We start from the raw sequence: 24,072 nt of genomic DNA on the forward strand, positions 1-24,072 counted from the left end.
GTTTCTGTGCTTGCAAATTAATGTCGTGTTGGTGTCTAAACAACGGGCTTTTTGTGTGTTTTGAGTCGTGTCTTCCATTTGTTTTCGGAAATTTCAGCCTGTTTATATAGGCGTTGCCTGCTCTTTGATTCTGTCGTTTGTTGCAGCGTGACACCAAATATACACTGTCATCTACGTATCAATCTTTATTGATGCTTGAAAATGCTAGCGGCCTACAATCCAGAAAACATTTTATGAGTAAAAAATAAATAAATAAAATCTTACAAGCGAGAGAAATTCCAGAATTGGTCATGTAAATTTGAAACCTTTTTTTATTACTGCATATAAATTTCAATCACAGAGTTATCATGTTCATTGGAAGACTAAATTGAGTGGACTCATATAATCATGGACAAAATATAACTTCAAACACAGGTGTTTATCGTGAAGAACACGCCAACTAGCAGGTAAAATTCAAACTCTTTATTCTGCGTGCTTGTATTTGTGATTGGATACGTATCTGAGCCTGCGTTGATTTAAATTCTGTCTGGCAATATCCTACTGTAGCTCCTAAACCTGCAATTACGAATCCTTTCATCGTACTCTTTCTTTTGTCAAAATATTGTTGTTGTTCTTTAGGTCTTAGATCACATCAATAGCATGCATGATTTAGTGAAATCAACTGGATAGAGAATAGTGGAAGAACTGCTGCTAGGTTTATCACGAAACCATCGTAGTTTTTACAACGGGTGATTTGAGGAACACAGAAAAACTTGACAGATATTGTAATCTTGTGGAACTGAAAACCCTGAACCATAGTTTCTATAGAAATTTTGGCAAAACAAAACGGCGTAGACCATTGATAAAACTATTTTGCTTTTTCTAGCCGTGTGACACGGTAATGTGACGCGCGGTTTTCAGTGTGTACTAGGAGTGCAGACATTTACCTGCAAATAAACAAAATATTAGCTACTTTACTTTTTCAAGGTGATGATTAAAACTTTGACTAACCCTCGTACAAGAATATGCACAGAAGGTTTAAGCTTTCTGACCTTCCCTATGAAGTTAAAAATGTTTCTGGCTTAAAGCCCGCTGCATCCTCCAGAGTGTGCAAGTAGTGTGTAAGTAGTAAGATAACCTAGCACTGCAGCACGATTCTGGGCTTGTGGCGTGGACACATCTCCTGCTGGAAGACGCCGTCACCTTACGGGAAGACATCGAGCATGAAGTGATGCAGGTCATCCACTAACGCCCACAGCTGCCATCGTGCCTTTGATTACTCCCACAGGCCCCTGAAAGCCCAAGCGAATTTTCCCATAGCATAAAACTGCCCCCACAGCCCTGCGTCTGGGTGCGGTACACGTTTCGAGCAGCCGTTCGTCTCGGTGACGATGTATCCGGACACGACCATCGCCCTGTCCAAAAAGAATCTGATTCTTCCGACCTGGCGACATGTTTCCGTTGGTGAAATCTCGAAGACCCGTCTCCAGTGCAGTCATAATTGACCGTGTCGTTGAGTGAGCACGGAAACTACTAGGGGTCGTCTGTTTTGGAGCCCCATGCTCAACAGTGGGCTCTGATCGGTGGGCTCCGGAACATTTGTGCCTACTCCAGCATTGTTCTCTGTTGTCAGACCTACCACAGAATGCCGCATGTTCTGCTTTAGGCCGGTATTACACTATCAAATTTCTTTGTCCAATACCTTTGTCCAATATCTTTGTCAAAGATATTTGATAGTGTAATAGGGACTTTGTCAAATGTCGTCCAATATTTGATCAAATCTAGGGCCTCGCTGTATATTTGATCAAAGAAACCGCTTGTCTTCTGTTCACTGCAATGTGACATGTTACCACATGGAGCGCTAGCATCGCTGCAGCGTTCTGTCGTCTGTAGTGTTTTTATAACCATTGCCGGTAAATACAATTGGTGTGTGCCGACAACTACAAAATTAATAGAGATGTCTGAAGCTGATGAGGCGCTTTACAACGTGAGGCACCCTGAATACAAAAATAGATTAAGAAGATTGGAGACCTAACCTGGCCTAACCTAACCTAACCTAACATAACCCTCTCCTGTAGTAAGGAATCGGAGTGTTATAGTGAGCCTGTCTTCTGAAGATGTAGCAGTTCTTAAGTGAATATTGTGCTTTGTGATATGAGGATACACTTCATTGAGCACATACAGAAATGTATGCTCATCCATTCTTAAATAATTGATGTACGACTTGACGTCTTCCACTGTAAGCTGACGTAACAAGTTTTGTTGAATGCTTTTATCGTGTCGTCGTAAAACCCACGGCTTCACCCAGATTAGATTAGTTTTTCGTTCCATAGATCCGTCCTGAGGAGATCCTCGTGGATGTGGAACATGTCGATTTTTTTAAAGCTGAAATAACAATACTAATAGTATGAATAAATACATCATTTGTTTCTAATAAAAATTTCGCCAATGGAGTAGAAGGAGTTGGCCAGTAGTAAGTCTTTCAGGCTCCTTTTAAACTGATCTTTATTTCTAACTAAATTTTTTATGTTTCCTGGCAAATTATTGAAGATGAGTGTTCCTGAGTAGTGGACCCCTTTTTGAACTAAAGTAAGTGCTTTTAAGTCCTTGTGCAGATCATTTTTGTTCCTGGTATTGTATGTATGAACTGAGTTGTTTGTTGGAAAAAGAGATATATTATTTACGACAAATTTCATTAAGAAGTAAATATACTGAGAGGCAGTAGTTAGTGTACCCAGTTCTTTGAAGAGGTTTCTGTAGGAGGTCCGTGAATTTACTCCACAAATAATACGTATTACACGCTTTTGGACCTTGAAAACTTTCGTTTGACTTCAAGATTTACCCCAAAATATTACCCCATATGACATTATGGAATGAAAGTATGCAAGCTTTTTCATTTTTATGTTGCCTATGTCTGCTAACACTCGAATTGCAAATACAGATTTGTTAAGGCCCTTCTGCAGTTCTGTGGTGTGCTCCTCCCAACTGAATTTATTATCAAGTTGTAATCCCAGGACTTCATGTGCACACAATGCAATTGGAGTACGTAGAACTGCTGCGGTTAATAACAAGTTGTTGTCAGCCATCTTGAACTTTGACGAAAAATTTGATGACAGTGTAATACCCCTTCTAGCGCTACGTCAAAGATCTTTGTCAAATATATTGGACAGAATATTGGATCACATCTTTGATCAAATCTTTGACAAAGAAATTTGATAGTGTAATACCGGCCTTACAGAGCGCGTAAGCCTCTGACCTGACATTCCGTGTTGAGGCGTGAACGTCCAACTCCTTTTCGCCTACTTCTGGTTTCACCGTCCTTCATCCACTTTCCATAGATGCTCACGACAGTAGCACGCTGCAGCCGACCAGCTTCCATAGATGCTCACGACAGTAGCACGCTGCAGCCGACCAGCTTTGCCGTTTAAGAGATGTTCGTTATCAGGCGCGGGACCATAAGACTACTCTTTGTTAAAGTCGCTCATGCCAGTTGATTTATGCATTTGCCGTCGATGTAGACGCTAGAATGATTTCACATATGTCTCTGTTCCGCCTATATACGTACTTTCCTTGCCGTATCACGTGCCCTTCAACGCCACCAATCTCGTGGTGGTCAAAAGTTTTGGCTCATCATTGCAGGGCTAGGTTACAATTAAACATTCGCTACTGGAGCCAGTGTGGTCGAAAAAAAAATTCTGTCCCCAGCTCAACAGGAATGACGATCAGATTGTGCGCTGCAGGATTTGTGTCGTTAGTAGTGTTTGTCATAACCAGCCGTTAGGCGCAGGTACTGGTCTGGCGACACAGAGTTGAAACAGAGACGTGTGTGCATTACAGTTGCAGACACTCAATTTGCGTCTTGACAAGGTGACCAGTGCTTTACTCGTAAAGCTGTTTAATCACAACAACAGCAATAGTGGTGCTGCTCTTCTCGACTACCGATATATTAAAGAAACACACGGGGAGGTCCGCTTTACGCACCGGGGTTGAAGAACGTGACTCGGAAGTTCGCATTAACTGGTGATTTGGGAATTGCTTCTGGGAGAGGCCGACAGCCAATTACTCCACAAATTGTTGAAAAAGTTACTGCTGCTATGGCTGAGAACGCTGTACCAAATGTGCGATCTTCAAGCAATGCCCTAAACGTGCCACGACAATTGGGCGTTCCGTGGTCCATCGTTGTTTCGGCTAGCAGTTGGGCAATCTCTAGCACGGTTACAGGCTGGCGTGGATGCAGATGGTCGTCACACGGAGCAACGTTTGTAACCTGCAACGTAAACATCGTACGCAGATAAGAAATGTTACCCTCTCATGTGCAAATTAAAATGTGTTTCTTTCAATAGTTCATTCATTATTTCTCTTCCGTATGTCATTCGAAATCTTTTCACAATGTTTCGTTGTCCCACGATCACTCGTTTTTCATGGGGTCCTCTCAAGTAGCGAAAATTTATTTATAACCACTCTGTGTATGCCTTGTTCACTGACCCCATCTCTTCAGTGGCGCTGATGCTACACGTCCCTTGGTAAAACTAGTCGTATTTAGACATCAAAGGTAGCAATATTTGTTGCAATGAAAGTTTGACGATGGCCTGGAGGTTTGCTTCATTTACCTAATGATGAATAGTGTTAGCGTGAATTCTGCAGTTTCGTCACAGATGGCGGAGATAGATCCTTCCTTCCAGTCCAAGTGGACAACGCCCCACCCCACCCCATCTTTCCGTGTTCTGGTCCTCCGTTCTTTCCCCAACTTACTGCTCAACAAGCTTCTACTGTACTTCACAACATTTCATCTACATCATCAACGTTTTGATTTTCACGGACCATCAGCATAAACATTACATCCTAGCAGCATGGAACATCATTACTGATTAGGCCTACGTTCTAACTATTGTGTAAAGTCATCTATTTTTTAAAAACATCATAAAATTATATCACGATGAGTATTTTTAAAAACAGATTTTGTTTTCATCTGGTTCACACAGTAATAACTTTTGTTAAACATGGAAAAACCTTTGGCAGAAGAGCGATTTTATTCGCTGCCAGCGTGCCCCTCAGGGCAAACGAAAAAACAATTAAAAGGAGAAAGCAGCCCTTGGCCACTGCCGTCTCGCTCCGCTGCTCCAGAACGGTGTTTGACTCCATCGGAAGTGGTCGCCGCCACGTGATTGATTGCTTTGACCTGTATGAAGTAGCCTTTCGAGATAGACACCAGGTCCTCTTCTATAGTCAAGCGATACTCTTGAGTAGTCGCTGAAGCCTACTTAAGATATTTCTCGTGATCTCTTGAATTTAATACTATGCGGTATGACGTCTCTATCACGGTATGCCAAATTATGTTACTAGATAAACATTTCTTAAAACAACTAAGAAGAATCATTTTCCTGTTATTAGTGCGTTGCACCACTTACACATTTTCTTTAAACATAAGGTAATTAATATCTTTGCTTTTTGGGAAACGAATGGTCTTCTCATTGCCATCGAAAATATGTAATGCAAAGCACGTAGCTGTAACTTACATGAGGAATATTATGAAGTTTTCGTGTGCCACAATGATTTGTATAGAATATGTTTACCGTTTGCACTGCAGCATTTTGTCCACAGTCCTGAAAAAGCTTAAGTTAAAAAAAAGAAATAATGCTATCCGCTGAACATATGTAAGCGTTTCTGACTGTTTTAGTTTATATCTTATTAATGCCGGCACATTAGCATATTTTTTCTATCCGCACAAGATTTAAAATGGAGCAAAATAAGAAAATATCCCATAAATGGAAAAGTTAGCCATTTCAAGATGGGGATGGTAGTCCAAAAGCGGCATCGTCATTAACTAAAGCTTTTTCAAAGAACTTGCGACTGGTAGCGTTCTTTACCAACAAATGTTGAGCTATTTCACGTCTAATATGGCGTTTTCCTGGGCAGGAGGACTCACCTTTAGGTTAGCATGTACACTATCTGATCAGAAGTATCTGGATACCCCTATGTAATGCGGAACTGACTGCTAGGTGTCATGAGAAGCGGACCAGCCAGAGTGAAGGCAGATGGAGAGTACTGTGTTATCAGCGGAGAAGCAGTGGCAGAAGAATGTGTGTGTTAGGACAGCTCAGAGACTTCAAGCGATTGCTAGTCACTGGATGTCTTCTGTGTAACAAATCCATCGGGAGCATTTCAGCCCTTTTAACACTTCGTAAGTGGGTGTTGGTGATACGTAAGTCTGCATGCTTTCGTGACCATTGTCACTGAAGTTAAAACCTTGTGTACTGTTACGCTGCATCACGTTTCTTCTAAACCACCGAAGTTTCGACGCCTGTATTGGAATATTCTTCATAATATTGTGGTGTCCACTGTTGATTGAACAACAGTCAGCAGTGATACTACAAGACCCTGATGAAGATACCAGCAGAGGGGTCGAAAAGTCCATCGTTTAGAAGAATGACGCCGCCTAACAACCGGGAAGATTTTAACTTCTGTTTGTGATATGATTCTAAAGTGGAAACGGGAAGGAACAAACACAGCTAAATGAAGACCAGACGGACTTCCTGTTCTGAAGGGTAGGGGCCGTCGATCACTGCGGAGCGTAGTTGCAAAATGTTGTAAAAAATCGCTTGAAAGCTGCGGAAGGGCGAAGTTCCAAAGTGCTACCACCACTCCACATAGTACAATGACCGTGCGCAGGGAATAAAAAAAATGGATCGTGCAGCTATTCATAGGCTATGCATTTCTGTATTCAACGCTGAGCGACGTTTGGAATCGTGTAAAATGCGACCCAAGTGGACGCTGGAGAAATGGAAATGAGTGATTTGGAATAAATGAATCACGCCGTATGCTGTGGCAATGCGATGGAAGTGTTCGGATTTGATGATTTCCTGGCGTGTGTTACCTTCCATCGTCTATTGTGTCACAGTGAAGCATGGTGGAGGTGGTGTTACAGTATGGCGGTGTTTTTCATGGTTGTGGTGTGGTTCCCTTGTTGTTATTAAGAATACGGCACGGAACACTTCACACAATAGGGGAATAATTCAAAGACCACGATTATTTGTTTTGGTATGAAAACACACGCTATCGTAAAGCAGCATCTGTGAAGCAATGATTTGTGAACAATATCGTTTCTGAAATCTACTGGCCTTTCCTGAGTCCTCACCTCACCTGGAGACAATGGGGCAACCCAGCGTCGAGCATCGGTAGCCTCTCTGGTTTCGGTTCCTGAGGAAGAATGTTCTGCCATACCTCCACAGACATTTAGATACTTAAATGAAAGTGTTCCCAGCAGAGTTAATAAAAGATGAACGGTCGACACACCGCATATTGACGTCCACTAACAGGTATTCGGGTTGTTTTGATCAAGTGGTATTAGAGAAATGAACCGACTGGTATCTTTAGCATTCTACTCTGCTTAGCTACGACAGTTTATCATCACTCGCGCCGGTGGTGACGCAGAGAACAGTGGAACAAGCAGGCGGCCCCTGTCTTCGATGATGGCGGAGATCATGAAGTGAACGGCTAGTCAGAAACAAAATCTACAGCTTAGCTGAAGTCACAAGCGTGCAGAAACAGTTCAAGGAGTAATGTGTATCAAATAACGAAAACAGAGGCAAGGTCAATCACTCTACTAATCAATGGCGTCTATCGAAGGGTTTAATGAAACAGGGAGACTGGGGGACACGTGCCAGGCCGCGTTATTTGCTAGCACTCTCGCGTGAGTAGACCGTCCCACGTGGCACCGTTGTTCCTGCGACGGCGCCCTCTCCGGGGGCGAGCTGTCGTCATGGTATGAAGTGCGAGTATCCCTGGCCTTTCCTCCGTATCAGTCCCCAGACTGGGCGGGGAATCCGAATCACTGTCACACACTAAGCTGTTAGGGTGTTTAAAGTTTTTTACTACAGTGGTCAAAATAAATGTTGCATAAAGCTTTATTGTGAATACCGGACGTAATGGTAAAAGGAACTGATTTTGTTGTGTTAGATACCATCCTAAGAAAACATAAATAAAGAAGTCAAACACCTGCTCAATTGATAAACATAAACAAAAGAACAAAACAAAATCTTAGGAAAGATTCCACTGCAAACACTACAGTTTCTTCTCAGTATTATCTTACATAACATATTGTGTGTGAACTAACTGATGCTTCTAGTAATTGGAGACATTTTTGAAAGCGATTAGATATACACTCCTGGAAATGGAAAAAAGAACACATTGACACCGGTGTGTCAGACCCACCATACTTGCTCCGGACACTGCGAGAGGGCTGTACAAGCAATGATCACACGCACGGCACAGCGGACACACCAGGAACCGCGGTGTTGGCCGTCGAATGGCGCTAGCTGCGCAGCATTTGTGCACCGCCGCCGTCAGTGTCACCCAGTTTGCCGTGGCATACGGACCTCCATCGCAGTCTTTAACACTGGTAGCATGCCGCGACAGCGTGGACGTGAACCGTATGTGCAGTTGACGGACTTTGAGCGAGGGCGTATAGTGGGCATGCGGGAGGCCGGGTGGACGTACCGCCGAATTGCTCAACACGTGGGGCGTGAGGTCTCCACAGTACATCGATGTTGTCGCCAGTGGTCGGCGGAAGGTGCACGTGCCCGTCGACCTGGGACCGGACCGCAGCGACGCACGGATGCACGCCAAGACCGTAGGATCCTACACAGTGCCGTAGGGGACCGCACCGCCACTTCCCAGCAAATTAGGGACACTGTTGCTCCTGGGGTATCGGCGAGGACCATTCGCAACCGTCTCCATGAAGCTGGGCTACGGTCCCGCACACCGTTAGGCCGTCTTCCGCTCACGCCCCAACATCGTGCAGCCCGCCTCCAGTGGTGTCGCGACAGGCGTGAATGAAGGGACGAATGGAGACGCGTCGTTTTCAGCGATGAGAGTCGCTTCTGCCTTGGTGCCAATGATGGTCGTATGCGTGTTTGGCGCCGTGCAGGTGAGCGCCACAATCAGGACTGCATACGACCGAGGCACACAGGGCCAACACCCGGCATCATGGTGTGGGGAGCGATCTCCTACACTGGCCGTGCACCACTGGTGATCGTCGAGGGGACACTGAATAGTGCACGGTACATCCAAACCGTCATCGAACCCATCGTTCTACCATTCCTAGACCGGCAATGGAACTTGCTGTTCCAACAGGACAATGCACGTCCGCATGTATCCCGTGCCACCCAACGTGCTCTAGAAGGTGTAAGTCAACTACCCTGGCCAGCAAGATCTCCGGATCTGTCCCCCATTGAGCATGTTTGGGACTGGATGAAGCGTCGTCTCACGCGGTCTGCACGTCCAGCACGAACGCTGGTCCAACTGAGGCGCCAGGTGGAAATGGCATGGCAAGCCGTTCCACAGGACTACATCCAGCATCTCTACGATCGTCTCCATGGGAGAATAGCAGCCTGCATTGCTGCGAAAGGTGGATATACACTGTACTAGTGCCGACATTGTGCATGCTCTGTTGCCTGTGTCTATGTGCCTGTGGTTCTGTCAGTGTGATCATGTGATGTATCTGACCCCAGGAATGTGTCAATAAAGTTTCCCCTTCCTGGGACAATGAATTCACGGTGTTCTTATTTCAATTTCCAGGAGTGTATTTCTTACTAATCTGCGCAAATAAGCCTGTGGGATATTGTGCCACTACTCCACAGAGGCCTCTATGATGCCAAAAACATCTCATTACAAACCGCCCGTTCTAACATGGCCCATGGTTCCTGACTGCAACTGAGGTCAGGAGAATATGGAGGACATTTCATCTGATGGATTCTCTGCCCCATTAGGAAGGTGTTTACAATATTGAGCGATGGAGGCGTGCATTGTCTTCCTTCAGCGTGAATCCCTCTCCAAAATGTTCAACAAATGGAAACGCAATGCGTCCAAGGATACCGTACCGACACTTCACGTCAATCATCCTCCTATGTATTGGCACAAGGGGTGTCCTGCATCCATACATGATTCCGCTCCAAAACCTTACTGGTCCGTCACGATAAAGGTGGCGGTCTACGATACAGTTACGGTGCAAATGTTGTTCTCGTTATTCCACACAGGAATATATCGGGGAGGAGACTGATACGGGCCTCATCAGAAAAGAGCGTTGTGCCCCATCGAGAGTGGTTTGGTGCCCTCGTGACACTATTCCGTCTCCCAACCCGAATTAGAGAACGAAACTTGATAGGTGGTCTGTCACGTAATCCCTCCTCATGGAGCCTGCTTCGCATCATTTATGGCGACACGTGCACTGCTGTAGCTGCTTGGAACTGCCGCCGTACATGTGCAGTACTACGTTGAGGGTTTCTGCTCGCTGTTATACTCAGATATCGGTCCTGCACACCTGTTGTTTTTCTGCCTCCGCAACTTCTGTGGCGATCGTCAACTGATCCCATCGCTAGAAACTTATTTGAGATTCTAGAGACGTCACCTTGACCACTGTGGTTTTCGCTGCGACAGCCACCTGTCTCGTTCCCTGCTCCTTACAGAGTGACTGTTAAGGAGGTTGTGATCGTACTTTGTTGTCCGAACCATTCTTAAGCAATACAACTCTCGTAATGAGACACAGCACGAGTATTGCAATGTTTACAGACGACGTTGTCGCTATAGACTGCGCATACTGTCCCCTCACGTAGAAACATGGATTGTTTCCGCTAGAATTACATTACGAACAAATCAGTGTATAGATATCATAACGTACTGAATTTCTGGGTCACAACGTTCAGCGTGAAAGTTTGGGAAATATGCAACGTTTATTTTAACCATTTTAAAAACTGCCTATGATAGCATGTAAATTGTTAAAATTTAAAATTTTAGAGAACATTAACTTAATGTATTAACAATTTACATGATATCCCAGACTGTTTTTATTTAAAAAGTTTTAGTCTAATTTTGGACAACTGTTTCCCAGGAACAATGTTCCTAAAGATGCCAGGAGGTTCTTTATTTTCTGTAGGTCGTAGCCCTATATGGGAGATGGCGTGATTTGTTCGCCAGATACACTACTGGCCATTAAAATTCCTACACCACGAAGATGACGTGCTACAGATGCGAAATATAACCGACCGGAAGAAGATGCTGTGATAAGCAGATGATTAGCTTTTCAGAGCATTCACACAAGGCTGGCACCGGTGGCGACTCCTACAACGTGCTGACATGAGGAAAGTTTCCAACCCATTTCTCACACACAAACAGCAGTTGACCGGCGTTGCCTGGTGAAAGATTATTGTGATGCCTCGCGTAAGGAGGAGAAATGCGTACCATCACGTTTCCGACTTTGATAAAGGTCGGATTGTAGCCTATCGCGATTGCAGTTTATCGTATCGCGACATTGCTGCTCGCGTTGGTCGAGATCGAATGACTGTTAGCAGAATATGGAATCGGTGGGTTCAGGAGGGTAATACGGAACGCCGTGCTGGATCCCAACGGTCTCGTATCACTAGCAGTTGAGATCACGTTTCCGACTTTGATAAAGGTCGGATTGTAGCCTATCGCGATTGCAGTTTATCGTATCGCGATATTGCTGCTCGCGTTGGTCGAGATCGAATGACTGTTAGCAGAATATGGAATCGGTGGGTTCAGGAGGGTAATACGGAACGCCGTGCTGGATCCCAACGGTCTCGTATCACTAGCAGTTGAGATGACAGGCATCTTATCCGCATGGCTGTAACGGATCGTGCAGCCACGTCTCGATCCCTGGGTCAACACATGGGGACGTTTGCAAGATAACAACCATCTGCACGAACAGTTCGACGACGTTTGCAGCGGCGTGGACTATTAGCTCGGAGACCACGGCTGCGGTTAACCTTGACGCTGCATCACAAACAGGAGCACCTGGGATGGTGTACTCAACGACGAACCTGGGTGCACGAATGGCAAAACGTAATTTTTCCGGATGAATCCAGGTTCTGTTTACAGCATCATGATGGTCGCATCCGTGTTTGTCGACATCACGGTGAACGCACATTGGAAGCGTGTATTCGTCATCGCCATACTGGCGTATCACCCGGCGTGATGGTATGGGGTGCCATTGGTTACACGTCTCGGTCACCTCTTGTTCGCATTGACGACACTTTGAACAGTGGACGTTACATTTCAGATGTGTTACGACTCGTGGCTCTACCCTTCATTCGATCCCTGCGAAACCCTACGTTTCAGCAGGATAATGCACGACCGCATGTTGCAGGTCCTGTACGGGCCTTTCTGGATACAGAAAATGTTCGACTGCTGCCCTGGCCAGCACATTCTCCAGATTTCTCACCAACTGAAAACGTCTGGTCAATGGTGGCCGAGCAACTGGCTCGCCACAATACGCCAGTCACTACTCTTGATGAAATGTGGTATCTTGTTGAAGCTGCATGGGCAGCTGTACCTGTACACGCCATCCAAGCTGTGTTTGACTCAATGCCCAGGCGTATCAAGGCCGTTATTACGGCCAGAGGTGGTTGTTGTGGGTACTGATTTCTCAGGATCTACGCACCCAAATTGCGCGAGTGTGAGTGGTAGAGAGAGGGTACTCACTGCTGGAGGTCTCGCAGGCCGTCGGGCAGGTCCCGCAGGCAGTTGGAGGAGAGGTCGAGCAGCGCGAGCCGGTCGAGGCGCAGCAGCGGCGGCGGCAGCGCGGCCAGCGCGTTGTGCGCCAGCGAGAGGGCGCGCAGCCCGCGGCAGCAGGGGGCGGCGGACAGCGCCTCCAGGTCGCGCAGCCGGTTGCGCGACGCGTCCAGCTCCAGCAGCGACGCGCCGCACAGCAGCGCCGCCGGCAGCGACTCCAGCGCGCCGCCGCTCACGTCCAGCCGCGACGGCTGCGCCGCCTCCTCCGTCGCCTGCCGCACCCACGAAAACACCCCGTACCCTCTGTCTGCGAGGTGTCCACAACGTATCGAAAACATGCGTGTATCTGCATAATGCGTGTATTTACCAAACAAATTACCAAATGTTGCCGCACTTTTTCAACTTATGCAACTGTCCCTCTGTCTTTTATTTTGTATCTGTATCAGTCTTTTAATCCATCCGCGAAACGCCTTTTGTATTTTAAATTATGCGACTAAAAGTATGTCTTTTTTGGCAAACATTAATTTTGTCAACTGCCCTGTCCAATTTTATAGTATGTTTTAAACTTTTTAGTCTCATGTGGCTGAAGAGCTGCGATTTGTTCCCATTGGCAGCCCCCCCCCCCCCCCCCCTTTGCCCATATGGGGCGAGGGAAATGAAATGATAATAAAGAAAAACCTGCTACTAACCACAAAGTGTCCCAATAGTAAACAAAAGGCATATATTATACCTTGTGTGGGTAGCGGTCCCTTGATCTCAAGGTGGTCTGTTCTGTGACGTATAGCTTGTAAAAAGTATTGATTGTCCATCTGTGTCTCGCGTGTTACAGAAACGGGGGTCTTGAAATTCTGGCACCTGTTGTTTGTGTAAACTACAATTCGAAACTTATTGGGCAATTATTGTTTAATTAATTGGATCTTTTTATTGATTTCTCCCACCAACTGATTTGAATAAGGGTAACAATAAATTTGGTGGACAAATGCTATTTCGTTCTCTGGACAATTTTATTAAATTTCGCCACCAGCTGATGTCAATATGCGTAAGAGTAAATTCGGTGGGCCAATTGTTGTTTAATTCATTGATAATTTACTGAATTCTGCACACGATTGTCTTTTTTAAGTTGTAATAGTAATTGTAAAGTTAGTTGGCAGTTGATGTCTTGCTCTCTGATCTTTTTATCAAATTATCCCGTCAGCAAGTCTACTATATCACTATAGGCAATCACTGTGGGCAAGGGTTGCCTGTGGTGCCAATGCTTGCTACCTTTAGAATAATAGCAAACAATGTTAGGAGTGCTACTTAATGTTTATGTCATTATATTGATATGTTGAGTTTTTTTTAGTAAATTCTGCCACCAGTATCATTTGGTAAAGTCATATTAATGAATGCCAGAGGTACGAGCTGTTCCCATCATCTCTATTTTACACCTGTGAAATTTTCTGCTTGATTAAATAAACTTATTATGGTACCTTAGCACTCAATACCAGCTCCCTACCGCTTTCAAATACGATTTTCCTGACGTCGTCAGCCCGCATCTCGTGGTCGTGCGGTAGCGTTCTCGCTTCCCACGCCCGGGTTCCCGGGTTCGATTCCCGGCGGGGTCAGGGATTTTCTCTGCCTCGTGATGGCTGGGTGTTGTGTGCTGTCCTTAGGTTAGTTAGGTTTAAGTAGTTCTAAGTTCTAGGGGACTGATGACCTAAGATGTTAAGTCCCATAGTGCTCAGAGCCATTTGAACCATCCTGACGTCGTCTGTATGATCTACCTGCGGCCAGAGTAGGTATCCGGGTGGAGGAAGCTACTTCAGCCTGGAGCTGATGGGCCAGTCTTACCCTAGTCCTTCTAAATGGGTTGTGGAGGACACCTAAGTGGATGGCTCAAGGGCGAGTGATTTTCCGCGGACGGCAGGTCTGTTCAAGCACCGGCTGGGAAACAATATTTCAGAATCCCTGGCATCAGGCAGTACGTTGCAGTGGAGTGATTAGCGCGAGAGGGAAATGCTGGCCTGCTTGGGGCTATTGACAAAGGAAACACCCTTTCTCACCCCATCAGATTTAGTAATAAGATGACCCGGTGGATAGCCCATCAAAAACGGATCAAAGATAAAAGCAGGAAGAAGGTGTACTGAACTGTGAAAAAAAGAATCAGAATAGAAAGAGTGGTCCAAGCTCAAGTTGTGCTTGACTGAGCAGTTAGCAGCAACCATGCTGTCTTGGTTATATGACCACGGTGTTGGAGTGCGAAGGGAAGATCCGTGTTCAAATCTCTCTCGTGACCAATACATTTTTTTCACGAAATTGTAAACTCTTCATCTGGACACTGACATGTCTACTAACTGCATTCAAATTTATGTCTGTGTCGTGGTCTAATGTCCGTTTGCTCCAGCGAGGTGTAATGAAGGGATCTCCAGATGTACGCACCTCCTACTTGTTCTACACAATTACCAAATGTTATGATTTTTGCGTTCCGTTTTGGAAGTTTTGACTCTTGAATTCCTCTATAGTAACATAGCTCACATCCGTTTATTTGTTGTTCATTTCTGTGTGAGGTCTATGCCGAATCTCGTCTGCTCTCACTATTCATCGTGTTTACATTCGACGGTAATATATTCTTACTACATGACTCACATTCTACAACAAACGTATAATATGACAACTGCCAGGACTACATAAGGAGAGCAGACACGTCAGTGACCGGACGGAAAGTTTATAAACTTCTAAAAAAAGGAAAATATGAAGCACGAGTGAGGTTTGAACACAGGCCTCCCCCCTGCACAGTCCAACACCGTGACCATATAACCACAACGCCGCTGTTCTTGGTCTTCGCTCAATGTAGCACAACTTGAGCCTGGACCGTACAGTTTCTTTTTTGCTTCTTTTTTTCACATTTCAGTACACCTTCTTCCTGTTTTCATGTTTGATCCGTGTTCAGTTTTTGACGGGATATCCACTGGCCCAGCTTAGCACTAAATCTGAGGGGGGGAGGGGCGATAGGGAATTTCCCTTGTGAGTCTGATTGCCCGAAGGCGGCGTGTGGGACTTGCGAAATCGATGGTAGTCGATAGGTAGGTCTCCCTGGTACTAGAATTGCGGATTCGCTGAGGGTGCTGATTCGAGAATGATACTCATTTCTGTGTTGAGAATCTTAGTGATTCATGAAGTATTCCTTCCAGTACAGAAAGATGAGAGAGCTGGCAAGGGCATCTCCTGGGCTTGCATGTGGAGTGCGCCACGGTTGTAAGTTTCTGGTTGGAGGACGTTGACGACAGCGATTGTGCGCACCAGTGTCCTCAAATTATCTTGTGGAGCCAAAAAGCAAGTTACACGGTGGATATTTAAGTGAATGGGAAGGACTTGGCGAGGTTTTCATTGAATTATATCCGTTGCCGATGAAATGTGAGTCAGGATGTAAAGGATCCACATTAATTATCCACTAACACAATGACAAATCTATAGTTATCTATCTTTGATCGGGAAAGTTCAAATGACGTGCAGGGTTAGTTACAGCACGGGCGAGAACCTTCGGAGAGACAGAGACACAGTCTGAAGTAGGCAGTTAATGGAGGAAGATGTATAGAGTGTGGTCACTCTGCGAGGTCAGAACTTAGAGTATACAATAGTCTGACCGAATTAAATTTGACGTGAACTTAGTCGTATACTCATTAAAAAGCTGAGCAGTGCGCTAAGATGATCATTCTCTGTATAAAGTCAATTTGTGATAACTACGAAGGGTGTTTAGTAAGTAATGCAACACATTTTTTCCTGAAAGCAGATTACTTTCATTCAGGTTCCAATACACCATTATTATTCTCCACTCTTTTGGCTAAAAAATCCTGTTTTTCAATATAATATCCGTTCAATGCGACGGCCATACGGCACTTTAGTGGAAGGGCCTTTATACCCAAATCGTTCCACTCCATTGGTCACATCGAAGCCAACCTTTTGCTGGATCAAGAACGTCCCCATCATCCATGTGCAGCTACCCGCGAAGTACATCCTTCATTGCGCCAAACAGATGGAAATAGGAAGATGCAAGATCAGGGCTGTATGGTGGATGAGCAAGAACAGTCCAATGATGTTTTGTGAGTTTCTTTCAGGTGTGTAGACTTGTGCGAGATCTTGGGTTACATGGAGAAGGAGAAGTTAGTTTGCATTTTTTGTGACGACGAACACCCACAAGTCGTTTCTTCCATTTCATGAGGGTAGCACAATACACTTCAGAGTTGATCGTTGCGCCATGAGGGAACAGAATAGCTCGTTCAGAGCCCTAAGAGACCGTTGCCATAACTTTATCGGCTGAGAGTGGGGCTTTGAACTTTTCCTTCGGAGGAGAGGTGGTGTGGCGCCACTCCATGGATTGCCATTTCGTTGCTGCTTCGAACTGATTAGACCCACGTTTCATCATCTGTGATGATGTTTCGGTAGACCGAATGGTCAGCCATCCAAGTGCTAGCCAAGCCCGACTGCTCTTAACTTCGGTGATCTGACGGGAACCATTGATACTACTGCGGCAAGGCCGTTAGTGTACACAAACATCTTAGAATTATTGCTTGACTGTTGCTTCTGCTCATACAAGACAAGCTGTAATGAGTGTCAGTGATCTATGAAGCACATCTGTTTTTGGAGCCACACATTCTCAATCCTGCAAGTAAATACATTGTGTTGTTGTTGTTGTGGTCTTCAGTCCTGAGACTGGTTTGATGCAGCTCTCCATGCTACTCTATCCTGTGCAAGCTTCTTCATCTCCCAAAACGTACTGCAGCCTACATCCTTCTGAATCTGTTTAGTGTATTCATCTCTTGGTCTCCCTCTACGATTTTTACCCTCCACGCTGCCCTCCAATACTAAATTGGTGATCCCTTGATGCCTCAGAACATGTCCTACCATCCGATCCCTTCTTCTTGTCAAGTTGTGCCACAAACTCCTCTTCTCCCCAATCCTATTCAATACTTCCTCATTAGTTACGTGATCTACCCATCTAATCTTCAGCATTCTTCTGTAGCACCACATTTCAAAGGCTTCTATTCTCTTCCTGTCCAAACTATTTATCGTCCATGTTTCACTTCCATACATGGCTACACTCCATACAAATACTTTCAGAAACGACTTCCTGACATTTAAATCTATACTCGATGTTAACAAATTTCTCTTCTTCAGAAATGCTTTCCTTGCCATTGCCAGTCTACATTTTATATCCTCTCTACTTCGACCATCATCAGTTATTTTGCTCCCCAAATAGCAAAACTCCTTTACTACTTTAAGTGTCTCATTTCCTAATCTAATCACCTCAGCATCACCCGACTTAATTCGACTACATTCCATTACCCTCGTTTTGCTTTTGTTGATGTTCATCTTATATCCTCCCTTCAAGACACTGTCCATTCCGTTCAACTGCTCTTCCAAGTCCTTTGCTGTCTCTGACAGAATTACAATGTCATCGGCGAACCTTAAAGTTTTTATTTCTTCTCCATGGATTTTAATACCTATTCCGAATTTTTCTTTTGTTTCCTTTACTGCTTGCTCAATATACAGATTGAATAACATTGGGGAGAGGCTACAACCCTGTCTCACTCCCTTCCCAACCACTGCTTCCCTTTCATGCCCCTCGACTCTTATAACTGCCATCTGGTTTCTGTACAAATTGTAAATAGCCTTTCGCTCCCTGTATTTTACCCCTGCCACCTTCAGAATTTGAAAGAGATTATTCCAGTCAACATTGTCAAAAGCTTTCTCCAAGTCAGCAAATGCTACAAACGTAGGTTTGCCTTTTCTTAATCTAGCTTCTAAGATAAGTCGTAGGGTCAGTATTGCCTCACGTGTTCCCATATTTGTACGGAATCCAAACTGATCTTCCCCAAGGTCGGCTTCTACCAGCTTTTCCATTCGTCTGTACAGAATTCGCGTTAGTATTTTGCAGCCGTGACTTATTAAACTCACAGTTCAGTAATTTTCACATCTGTCAACGCCTGCTTTCTTTGGGATTGTGTTAGTGGAGCGTTAATTTCAGGCAGAGAGATAACTTTAAAGTCTACACAGTAATTTAATGGGTACAGTACTGGATTTAACATAGAACCGTAATTCACACTGTGCAACACAATTGAAGGGTCACCTTTTCGATGTGCCGTAATTGCACCCATTGCGACGCGTAAGTTTGAAATTTGGCTTATGGTGCGTACAACCTTCCTCCGTAACGATGCAAAAGCTTGGCGCCCTGCGACGTCACTCAAGGGCTCTGCGACGAACATCAGTGTGTCGACACTTGCGAATGAAAGTCTACAGCTCATAACACGGCACCTAACGTTGAAACAGGCAACCTCTTCGACACTCTCCGATTCCGGGTGGCCTACTCTCTGGCGCAAGAGCAACAGTCTGGCGGTGAAAGAGCAGCAGAGAATCCTGCCAGCAAGAACCTGGAACACTCATCACGAGCTCTGTCTCTATAGATACATTTTAAAAACTCTCAACAAAGATTGACGGATGTCATCGACGGATTTTCCGAACTGGGAGGTCTTACAGGGGCCCTTTGTTGTTTTACTCACGCTCGTGTAAATCTCGGATCCCCCTGTGATCACACCGCTGGAGGACGCAAAGTAGGAGCGCTGAGAAAGCATAAGCACCCTTTTCTGCTCTGATAACGTTCGAATTTTGTCGAACGGTTTTGAATGGTCTATAGTGGTTCAGCCTGTACGCGAGAGCAAAAATGGGGTCACGCTGCGCTCCGAATGGGTACGATCACATTTGATGGGCATGCAGCCTAACAATGTCCTTGGTGAAAGGTTTAAAAGTCCGAGGGTGTCAGCAGTGTCAAGGGCTGTCAAGAACGACTTCCTGCTGCTCATCTCACTGCGAACTGTCGTTTTCGACTGCGATATGTGTGGGAAGGGCTGGCCTGTTTAACTCCCTTTGTGCCACCTCTGTGACCTTTTCGTGTCGATTCTGAGCGGCGGTTTGCCTGGGGTGTTTTCCTCGGACACTAACCAGAAAACCGCGCGATTTCAAGGCAGGCCGTCCCGGTTGTAACCACCATCGCGGAGGCGTCAAAGGAAGGCATGACATTTGGGTAAAAGGGGGTGTGACCATCTCATCATCGTATGACACTTCCGCGGTGGCTTCGGACAGATTTGTGGTGAAATTTGGTGCCGATGTGATGTCATCAACCCACCTCATAGGTCACATGAACTTCTGAGCATTGGGCTTCTTCTCGCATGCGCCGACACCTTGCTGCTAGTCGTTGAGCCAGAGGGTGATGTCGCAGGGGACGAGCTTTTGGACCATTAAGAGGAATAGTTGTACGCACCTTAGAGCCAAATTTCAAACTTAAGAGTAGTAATGGGTGGGAATTGGGGGTTTCCAAAAAGTGATCGTTTAATTCTGCTGTGAAGTGCATTTTCCCATCTTTTAAAACACAATGCGTCTTTCCAAGTTTAGTCAGAGCCCCATGCTTGTTTATGAAAGGTTCATGTTACTTTTCAAAATGAATGTTAAATACTGTAATCAGACTCTGGCGCTATCAGTCTTTTCAAGTTAAAGACTTTCACAATATTTTTAGATTCTTTTAATTTTAGACTCATTAGGTACTGGCTTCAGTCCTAGCTGTGAGTGCTGCGTTGCCACAACATCTGTTCAGAAGAAATACTAGTAATAGTAGTAGTAGTAGTAGAAGAAGAAGAAGAAGCAGACGAAGAAATATAAGAAGGAGAAGCAGGTACGAAGTGATAGTGTCTATTAATGGCCAATCTGCAGTGTGTTATTGAGTCTTCGGATAATGACTGCCTTTTTGTTAGCTAGGTCGCCGTCTAGGCACACTATAACCATTTAGGGAATTAGCTGGTTAGCTACTGTGTGCAAGAAATATCTCTCATGTATTTATTCTTTTCGTAGCCTGGAAAAATTAATTAGATTGCTTTTCTGTTATTAAACAAACTTTGGCGACGCATGAATGAATGTAAGACGTTGCCAGGGCATAAAGCCTTTGCGAATTCCAGTGCGTGTACTTAGTTGGACAGTAACTATGACTCACAAACAACATTCGCAGATATCAGTATTTGAGAGAGGACGTGTAGTTGGGCCCAGAGAAGCTTGCTGGGATAATGGGCGAATCGCTCGTCATTTGAATAGAAGCGATGCCACTGTTCGAGGATATTGGAGGGATGGGTCGAACACAGCGTCGAAAAGGCGGCGGTCGACCTAGAGAGACGACAGGACACGAGGAACGAGCAATCGTTGGGGAGGCACTCAGAGCCCCGGATTCATCATCATCATCGATCCGATGTGCACCTGGTGCTTCGATTGTCTCAAGAACAATTAACAGGGGGCTCAGAGATAAGGGTTTGAGCTCATGACGCACATTGCCCCGACTGACATAGATTTCTGTACATCGACAAGTCGGGCACATTCGGCGTGGAATTTCATTTACTTTTGAGGAATTGTCTTCAGTCATGACTGTGCTTCGAACTGAGTCCCTATCACAAGCAAAGACGTGTCTGGAGCCCCCCTGGATCGCGGTGGGATACCAACCTGAGTGTCACCCGCCATACGACCCGACAACCAGGAGTGATAATCTGGGAATGTCATTTCATTTCATAGTAGGATCCCTTTGGTTTTCATTTGCGGCACATTTACAGCACAGCGGTACGTTGTCGATATTCTACGCCCAGTCTTGTTGCCCTTCATGGCAAGCCATTCTGGACTCATAATTCAGCAAGATAATGCCCGCCTGCAAACGGCGACAATTTCTACTACTTGTCTTCGTGCTTGTCAAACACTACCTTGACCAGCAAGGTCATTGTATCCCTCCCCCGTTGAGAAGGTTCGGAGCATTAGGGGCAGGGCCTTCCAACCAGCTCGGAATTTTGATCATCTAACGTGCCAATTTGACACGACATCCCTCAAAAGAAAAATCAGCAACTCTACTAATCAATGCAAAGCCGAATAACTGCTTGCATAAGGGCCAGAGGTGCAGCAGCGTGTTTCTCACTTGCTCATTTCGTGAAGAACTTTCTCTTTAAAAAATTATCCAATTTTTCTGAAATTGTAACCATTTGTTTGTCTGTACATGAACATCACATCTACCGATTACCGTCCAATTTGGATAATTCCTTCGTGGCCCTTCTTTTATTGTTTTCCCCTTATAGTTTAGTTGATTTTTGACCCCACCCGCCGGATGTTCGAGTCCTCCCTCGGGCATGGGTGTGTGTGCTATTCTTAGCATAAGTTAGTTTAAGTTAGATTAAGTAGTGTCTATGTCTAGGGACCGATAACCTAAGAAGTTTGGTCCCTTAGGAATTCACACACATTTGAACATTTTGATTTTTGATGTGAAAATAGAAATTTAACGCTGTCTATTGGATCAATATGAGGGTGACAACACTTATTCAGACTCATTTCATAGACGTTTGCAATTATATCCTCGGAGCAGTGCGGTGCGTAACTTCTCCCACGCGCCGCACATCGCCAGCGGTGCGTGTATTTAGGCAGCGACCGCGAGCGTCACTTAATGCACCTGAGAAACTCCGTGGCTCGGACGAAAGGGACGTTGCAATTTGTCTGAATATGTGCATGATGATTCGCAAGGCATGTTGCACACTAATATCATAGGCAAAGATTTTTAATATCAGGGGCGATCAAAAAGTGTCCGTTCGAACGTCGTAAGTCCTGAATGAGTGGACCATGAAAATTTGATTAAATTCAGCTAGACTGTCCAGTCAAAAGACAGAAAAAAGGGATGTGAATGACTGATATGAGCAGTCAGGAAAATGGAACGTTTAAAAATTCCAACTGAATGTAAAGGAGCTTCATTTACAAATTTGCTCATTATTTTCTTTGTCTCGGCATTCGTAGTAAAATATACACTGACGGAAAAAAATGGCAATACCAAGAAGGAGTTGTGCGGGATCAATGAAAGTTGGTAGGCTGTTTGTGTTTCTGCATCTGAAAGATGATGTCTACTCGAACTTGCCTGCTTGTTACCTGCGGGCTGTGATAGTCGCCTGCTGTATTTACCAGCTTATCTTGTATTTTGGAGAATTATATATTTATTTAAGGGTACTGTAAATGTTTCTGCTGGTCTGTACAAGCTGGTGGTCCCATTTAACTGATGTGCATTCACAGCCTTTCTTGTATTTTGGGGGATTGTATATATATTTAAGGGTCATTGTTAACGTTTCTGTTGGTGTGTACCAGCTGGGAGTCATATTTTATATTGTATGCCTTCCCAGCTTTTCTTCTATTTTGGGGGATTCTGTACTTTACTGCTTAAGGGTTTTTATTAATGTTTATAAATTGTTAAGGGCTTTCCAACAACCACAGTAACTCGCAGGACATGTTATACTTTCTGTATTTTGGGTGGACGTTGTTTATTTGTTTAAGGTGTTATCCATGCCTGGGAATTGTTAGTACATTTAATGGCAGTCATCTGTATTTTTTTGTTACTGGTAAAACTCAGTTTGTTGAACACACTTGCAGCCACAGCTAGTTGTAGTGACTTCTTACTTTTACTTCGGGACTTTATATTCCTGGTTTCAAGCCCCATTCTTAATGGTATAAACTGTTAATGTTTGTTATTAATGTTCATGTTCAAGTTTAGTAAATTATTGTGAGCTTTGTTATTCTTTTGACAAGGTTCTTAATTTGTGATCGTAATGATTATTGTTAAGCAATAAATTGCTCCAGGAAATGACAAATGACGAAATATGTGGGTCCACCTTCCTTAATTTATTTCCTTAAAATTATCCCAATCCTTATTGTGAGGTTTCAGTTGGGAGCATGGTGTAGTTACGTTCTGTTTAGCCGTGGGAGGGGTTAGAGTTGTCTACCCTTTGTTGTCATCCGTTGTTCTGTTGTGATTATTGTGGCAATATATTTCTCCGTGTAGGGTATTGTACTCATACGTTGTCATTGTTTTCAGGGAGCCGTTACTTATCATGGATTCCAGGGGTTATCCCGAAATTTCGCATCTAAAAAAGGAGTTCTTGCAGTATGAATTAAAAGTCCGTCAACTTCCAATCAAAGGTAGCATTCCGGAACTGGTGACCAGGTTGCGTGCGACAATGGACGAGCCGCTTAGTCTTTCGGCGGATATCATCGGATAGGTAGGTGCTTCTCTCCATAACATTTCAGCTGCGTTATATGAGTACAGCGAAATCTCTCCTTTCTGGAGAACAGCCAACCTACAGCTAGGCAAGTCGATGGGATTCAAGTGCATGTGGCACTTTTAGGGAATAGCTTGTTAGATTGAGCCGTGCTGAGCCTAACGGTCACGAGAGGATGAAGGTTAAGCACTTGGGCAAGGGACTTGTAGATTAGGGCGGCATCCGTGAGTTTAGAAAGTGAGGAGGTAGGTTTGGGGCAGGAAATTTTAAGCCATAATCAACTCAGAGACGATAAGTGCTCCGAAGCCCGAAGTTAGGTAGTTTGCCTTCCGATCACTTCGCTAAGTTACCCAATCCGATTATGGATTATGTGCCTCCTGACCGGTATTTCAGAATTTCCTGTTGATGGTTGATATCAAGTGTAGTAAGTCTCATGGCTGCTTGCGCCGTTTGAGTTTCATGCTGATGCCTTACAATACCG

General features: G+C 44.7%; 1 protein-coding gene across 1 annotated transcript in view; it reads right to left on the reverse strand.

Annotated features, from left to right (window-relative positions):
• Positions 1 to 12,842, reverse strand: part of LOC124594343 (protein phosphatase PHLPP-like protein) — a 260,630-nt gene extending 247,788 nt beyond the window's left edge. The window contains exons 1-2 of the mRNA XM_047132710.1: positions 12,617 to 12,842; positions 12,475 to 12,574 (exon numbers count right to left, since the gene is read on the reverse strand). Of these exons, the coding sequence (XP_046988666.1) occupies positions 12,475 to 12,574; positions 12,617 to 12,842 (326 nt within the window). The remainder of the gene's footprint in view (positions 1 to 12,474; positions 12,575 to 12,616) is intronic.
• Positions 12,843 to 24,072: the final 11,230 nt, after the last annotated feature.

The sequence above is a fragment of the Schistocerca americana genome, chromosome 2 (assembly GCF_021461395.2).
Source record: "Schistocerca americana isolate TAMUIC-IGC-003095 chromosome 2, iqSchAmer2.1, whole genome shotgun sequence".
In the NCBI taxonomy this organism is placed as follows: Eukaryota; Metazoa; Arthropoda; class Insecta; order Orthoptera; family Acrididae; genus Schistocerca; species Schistocerca americana.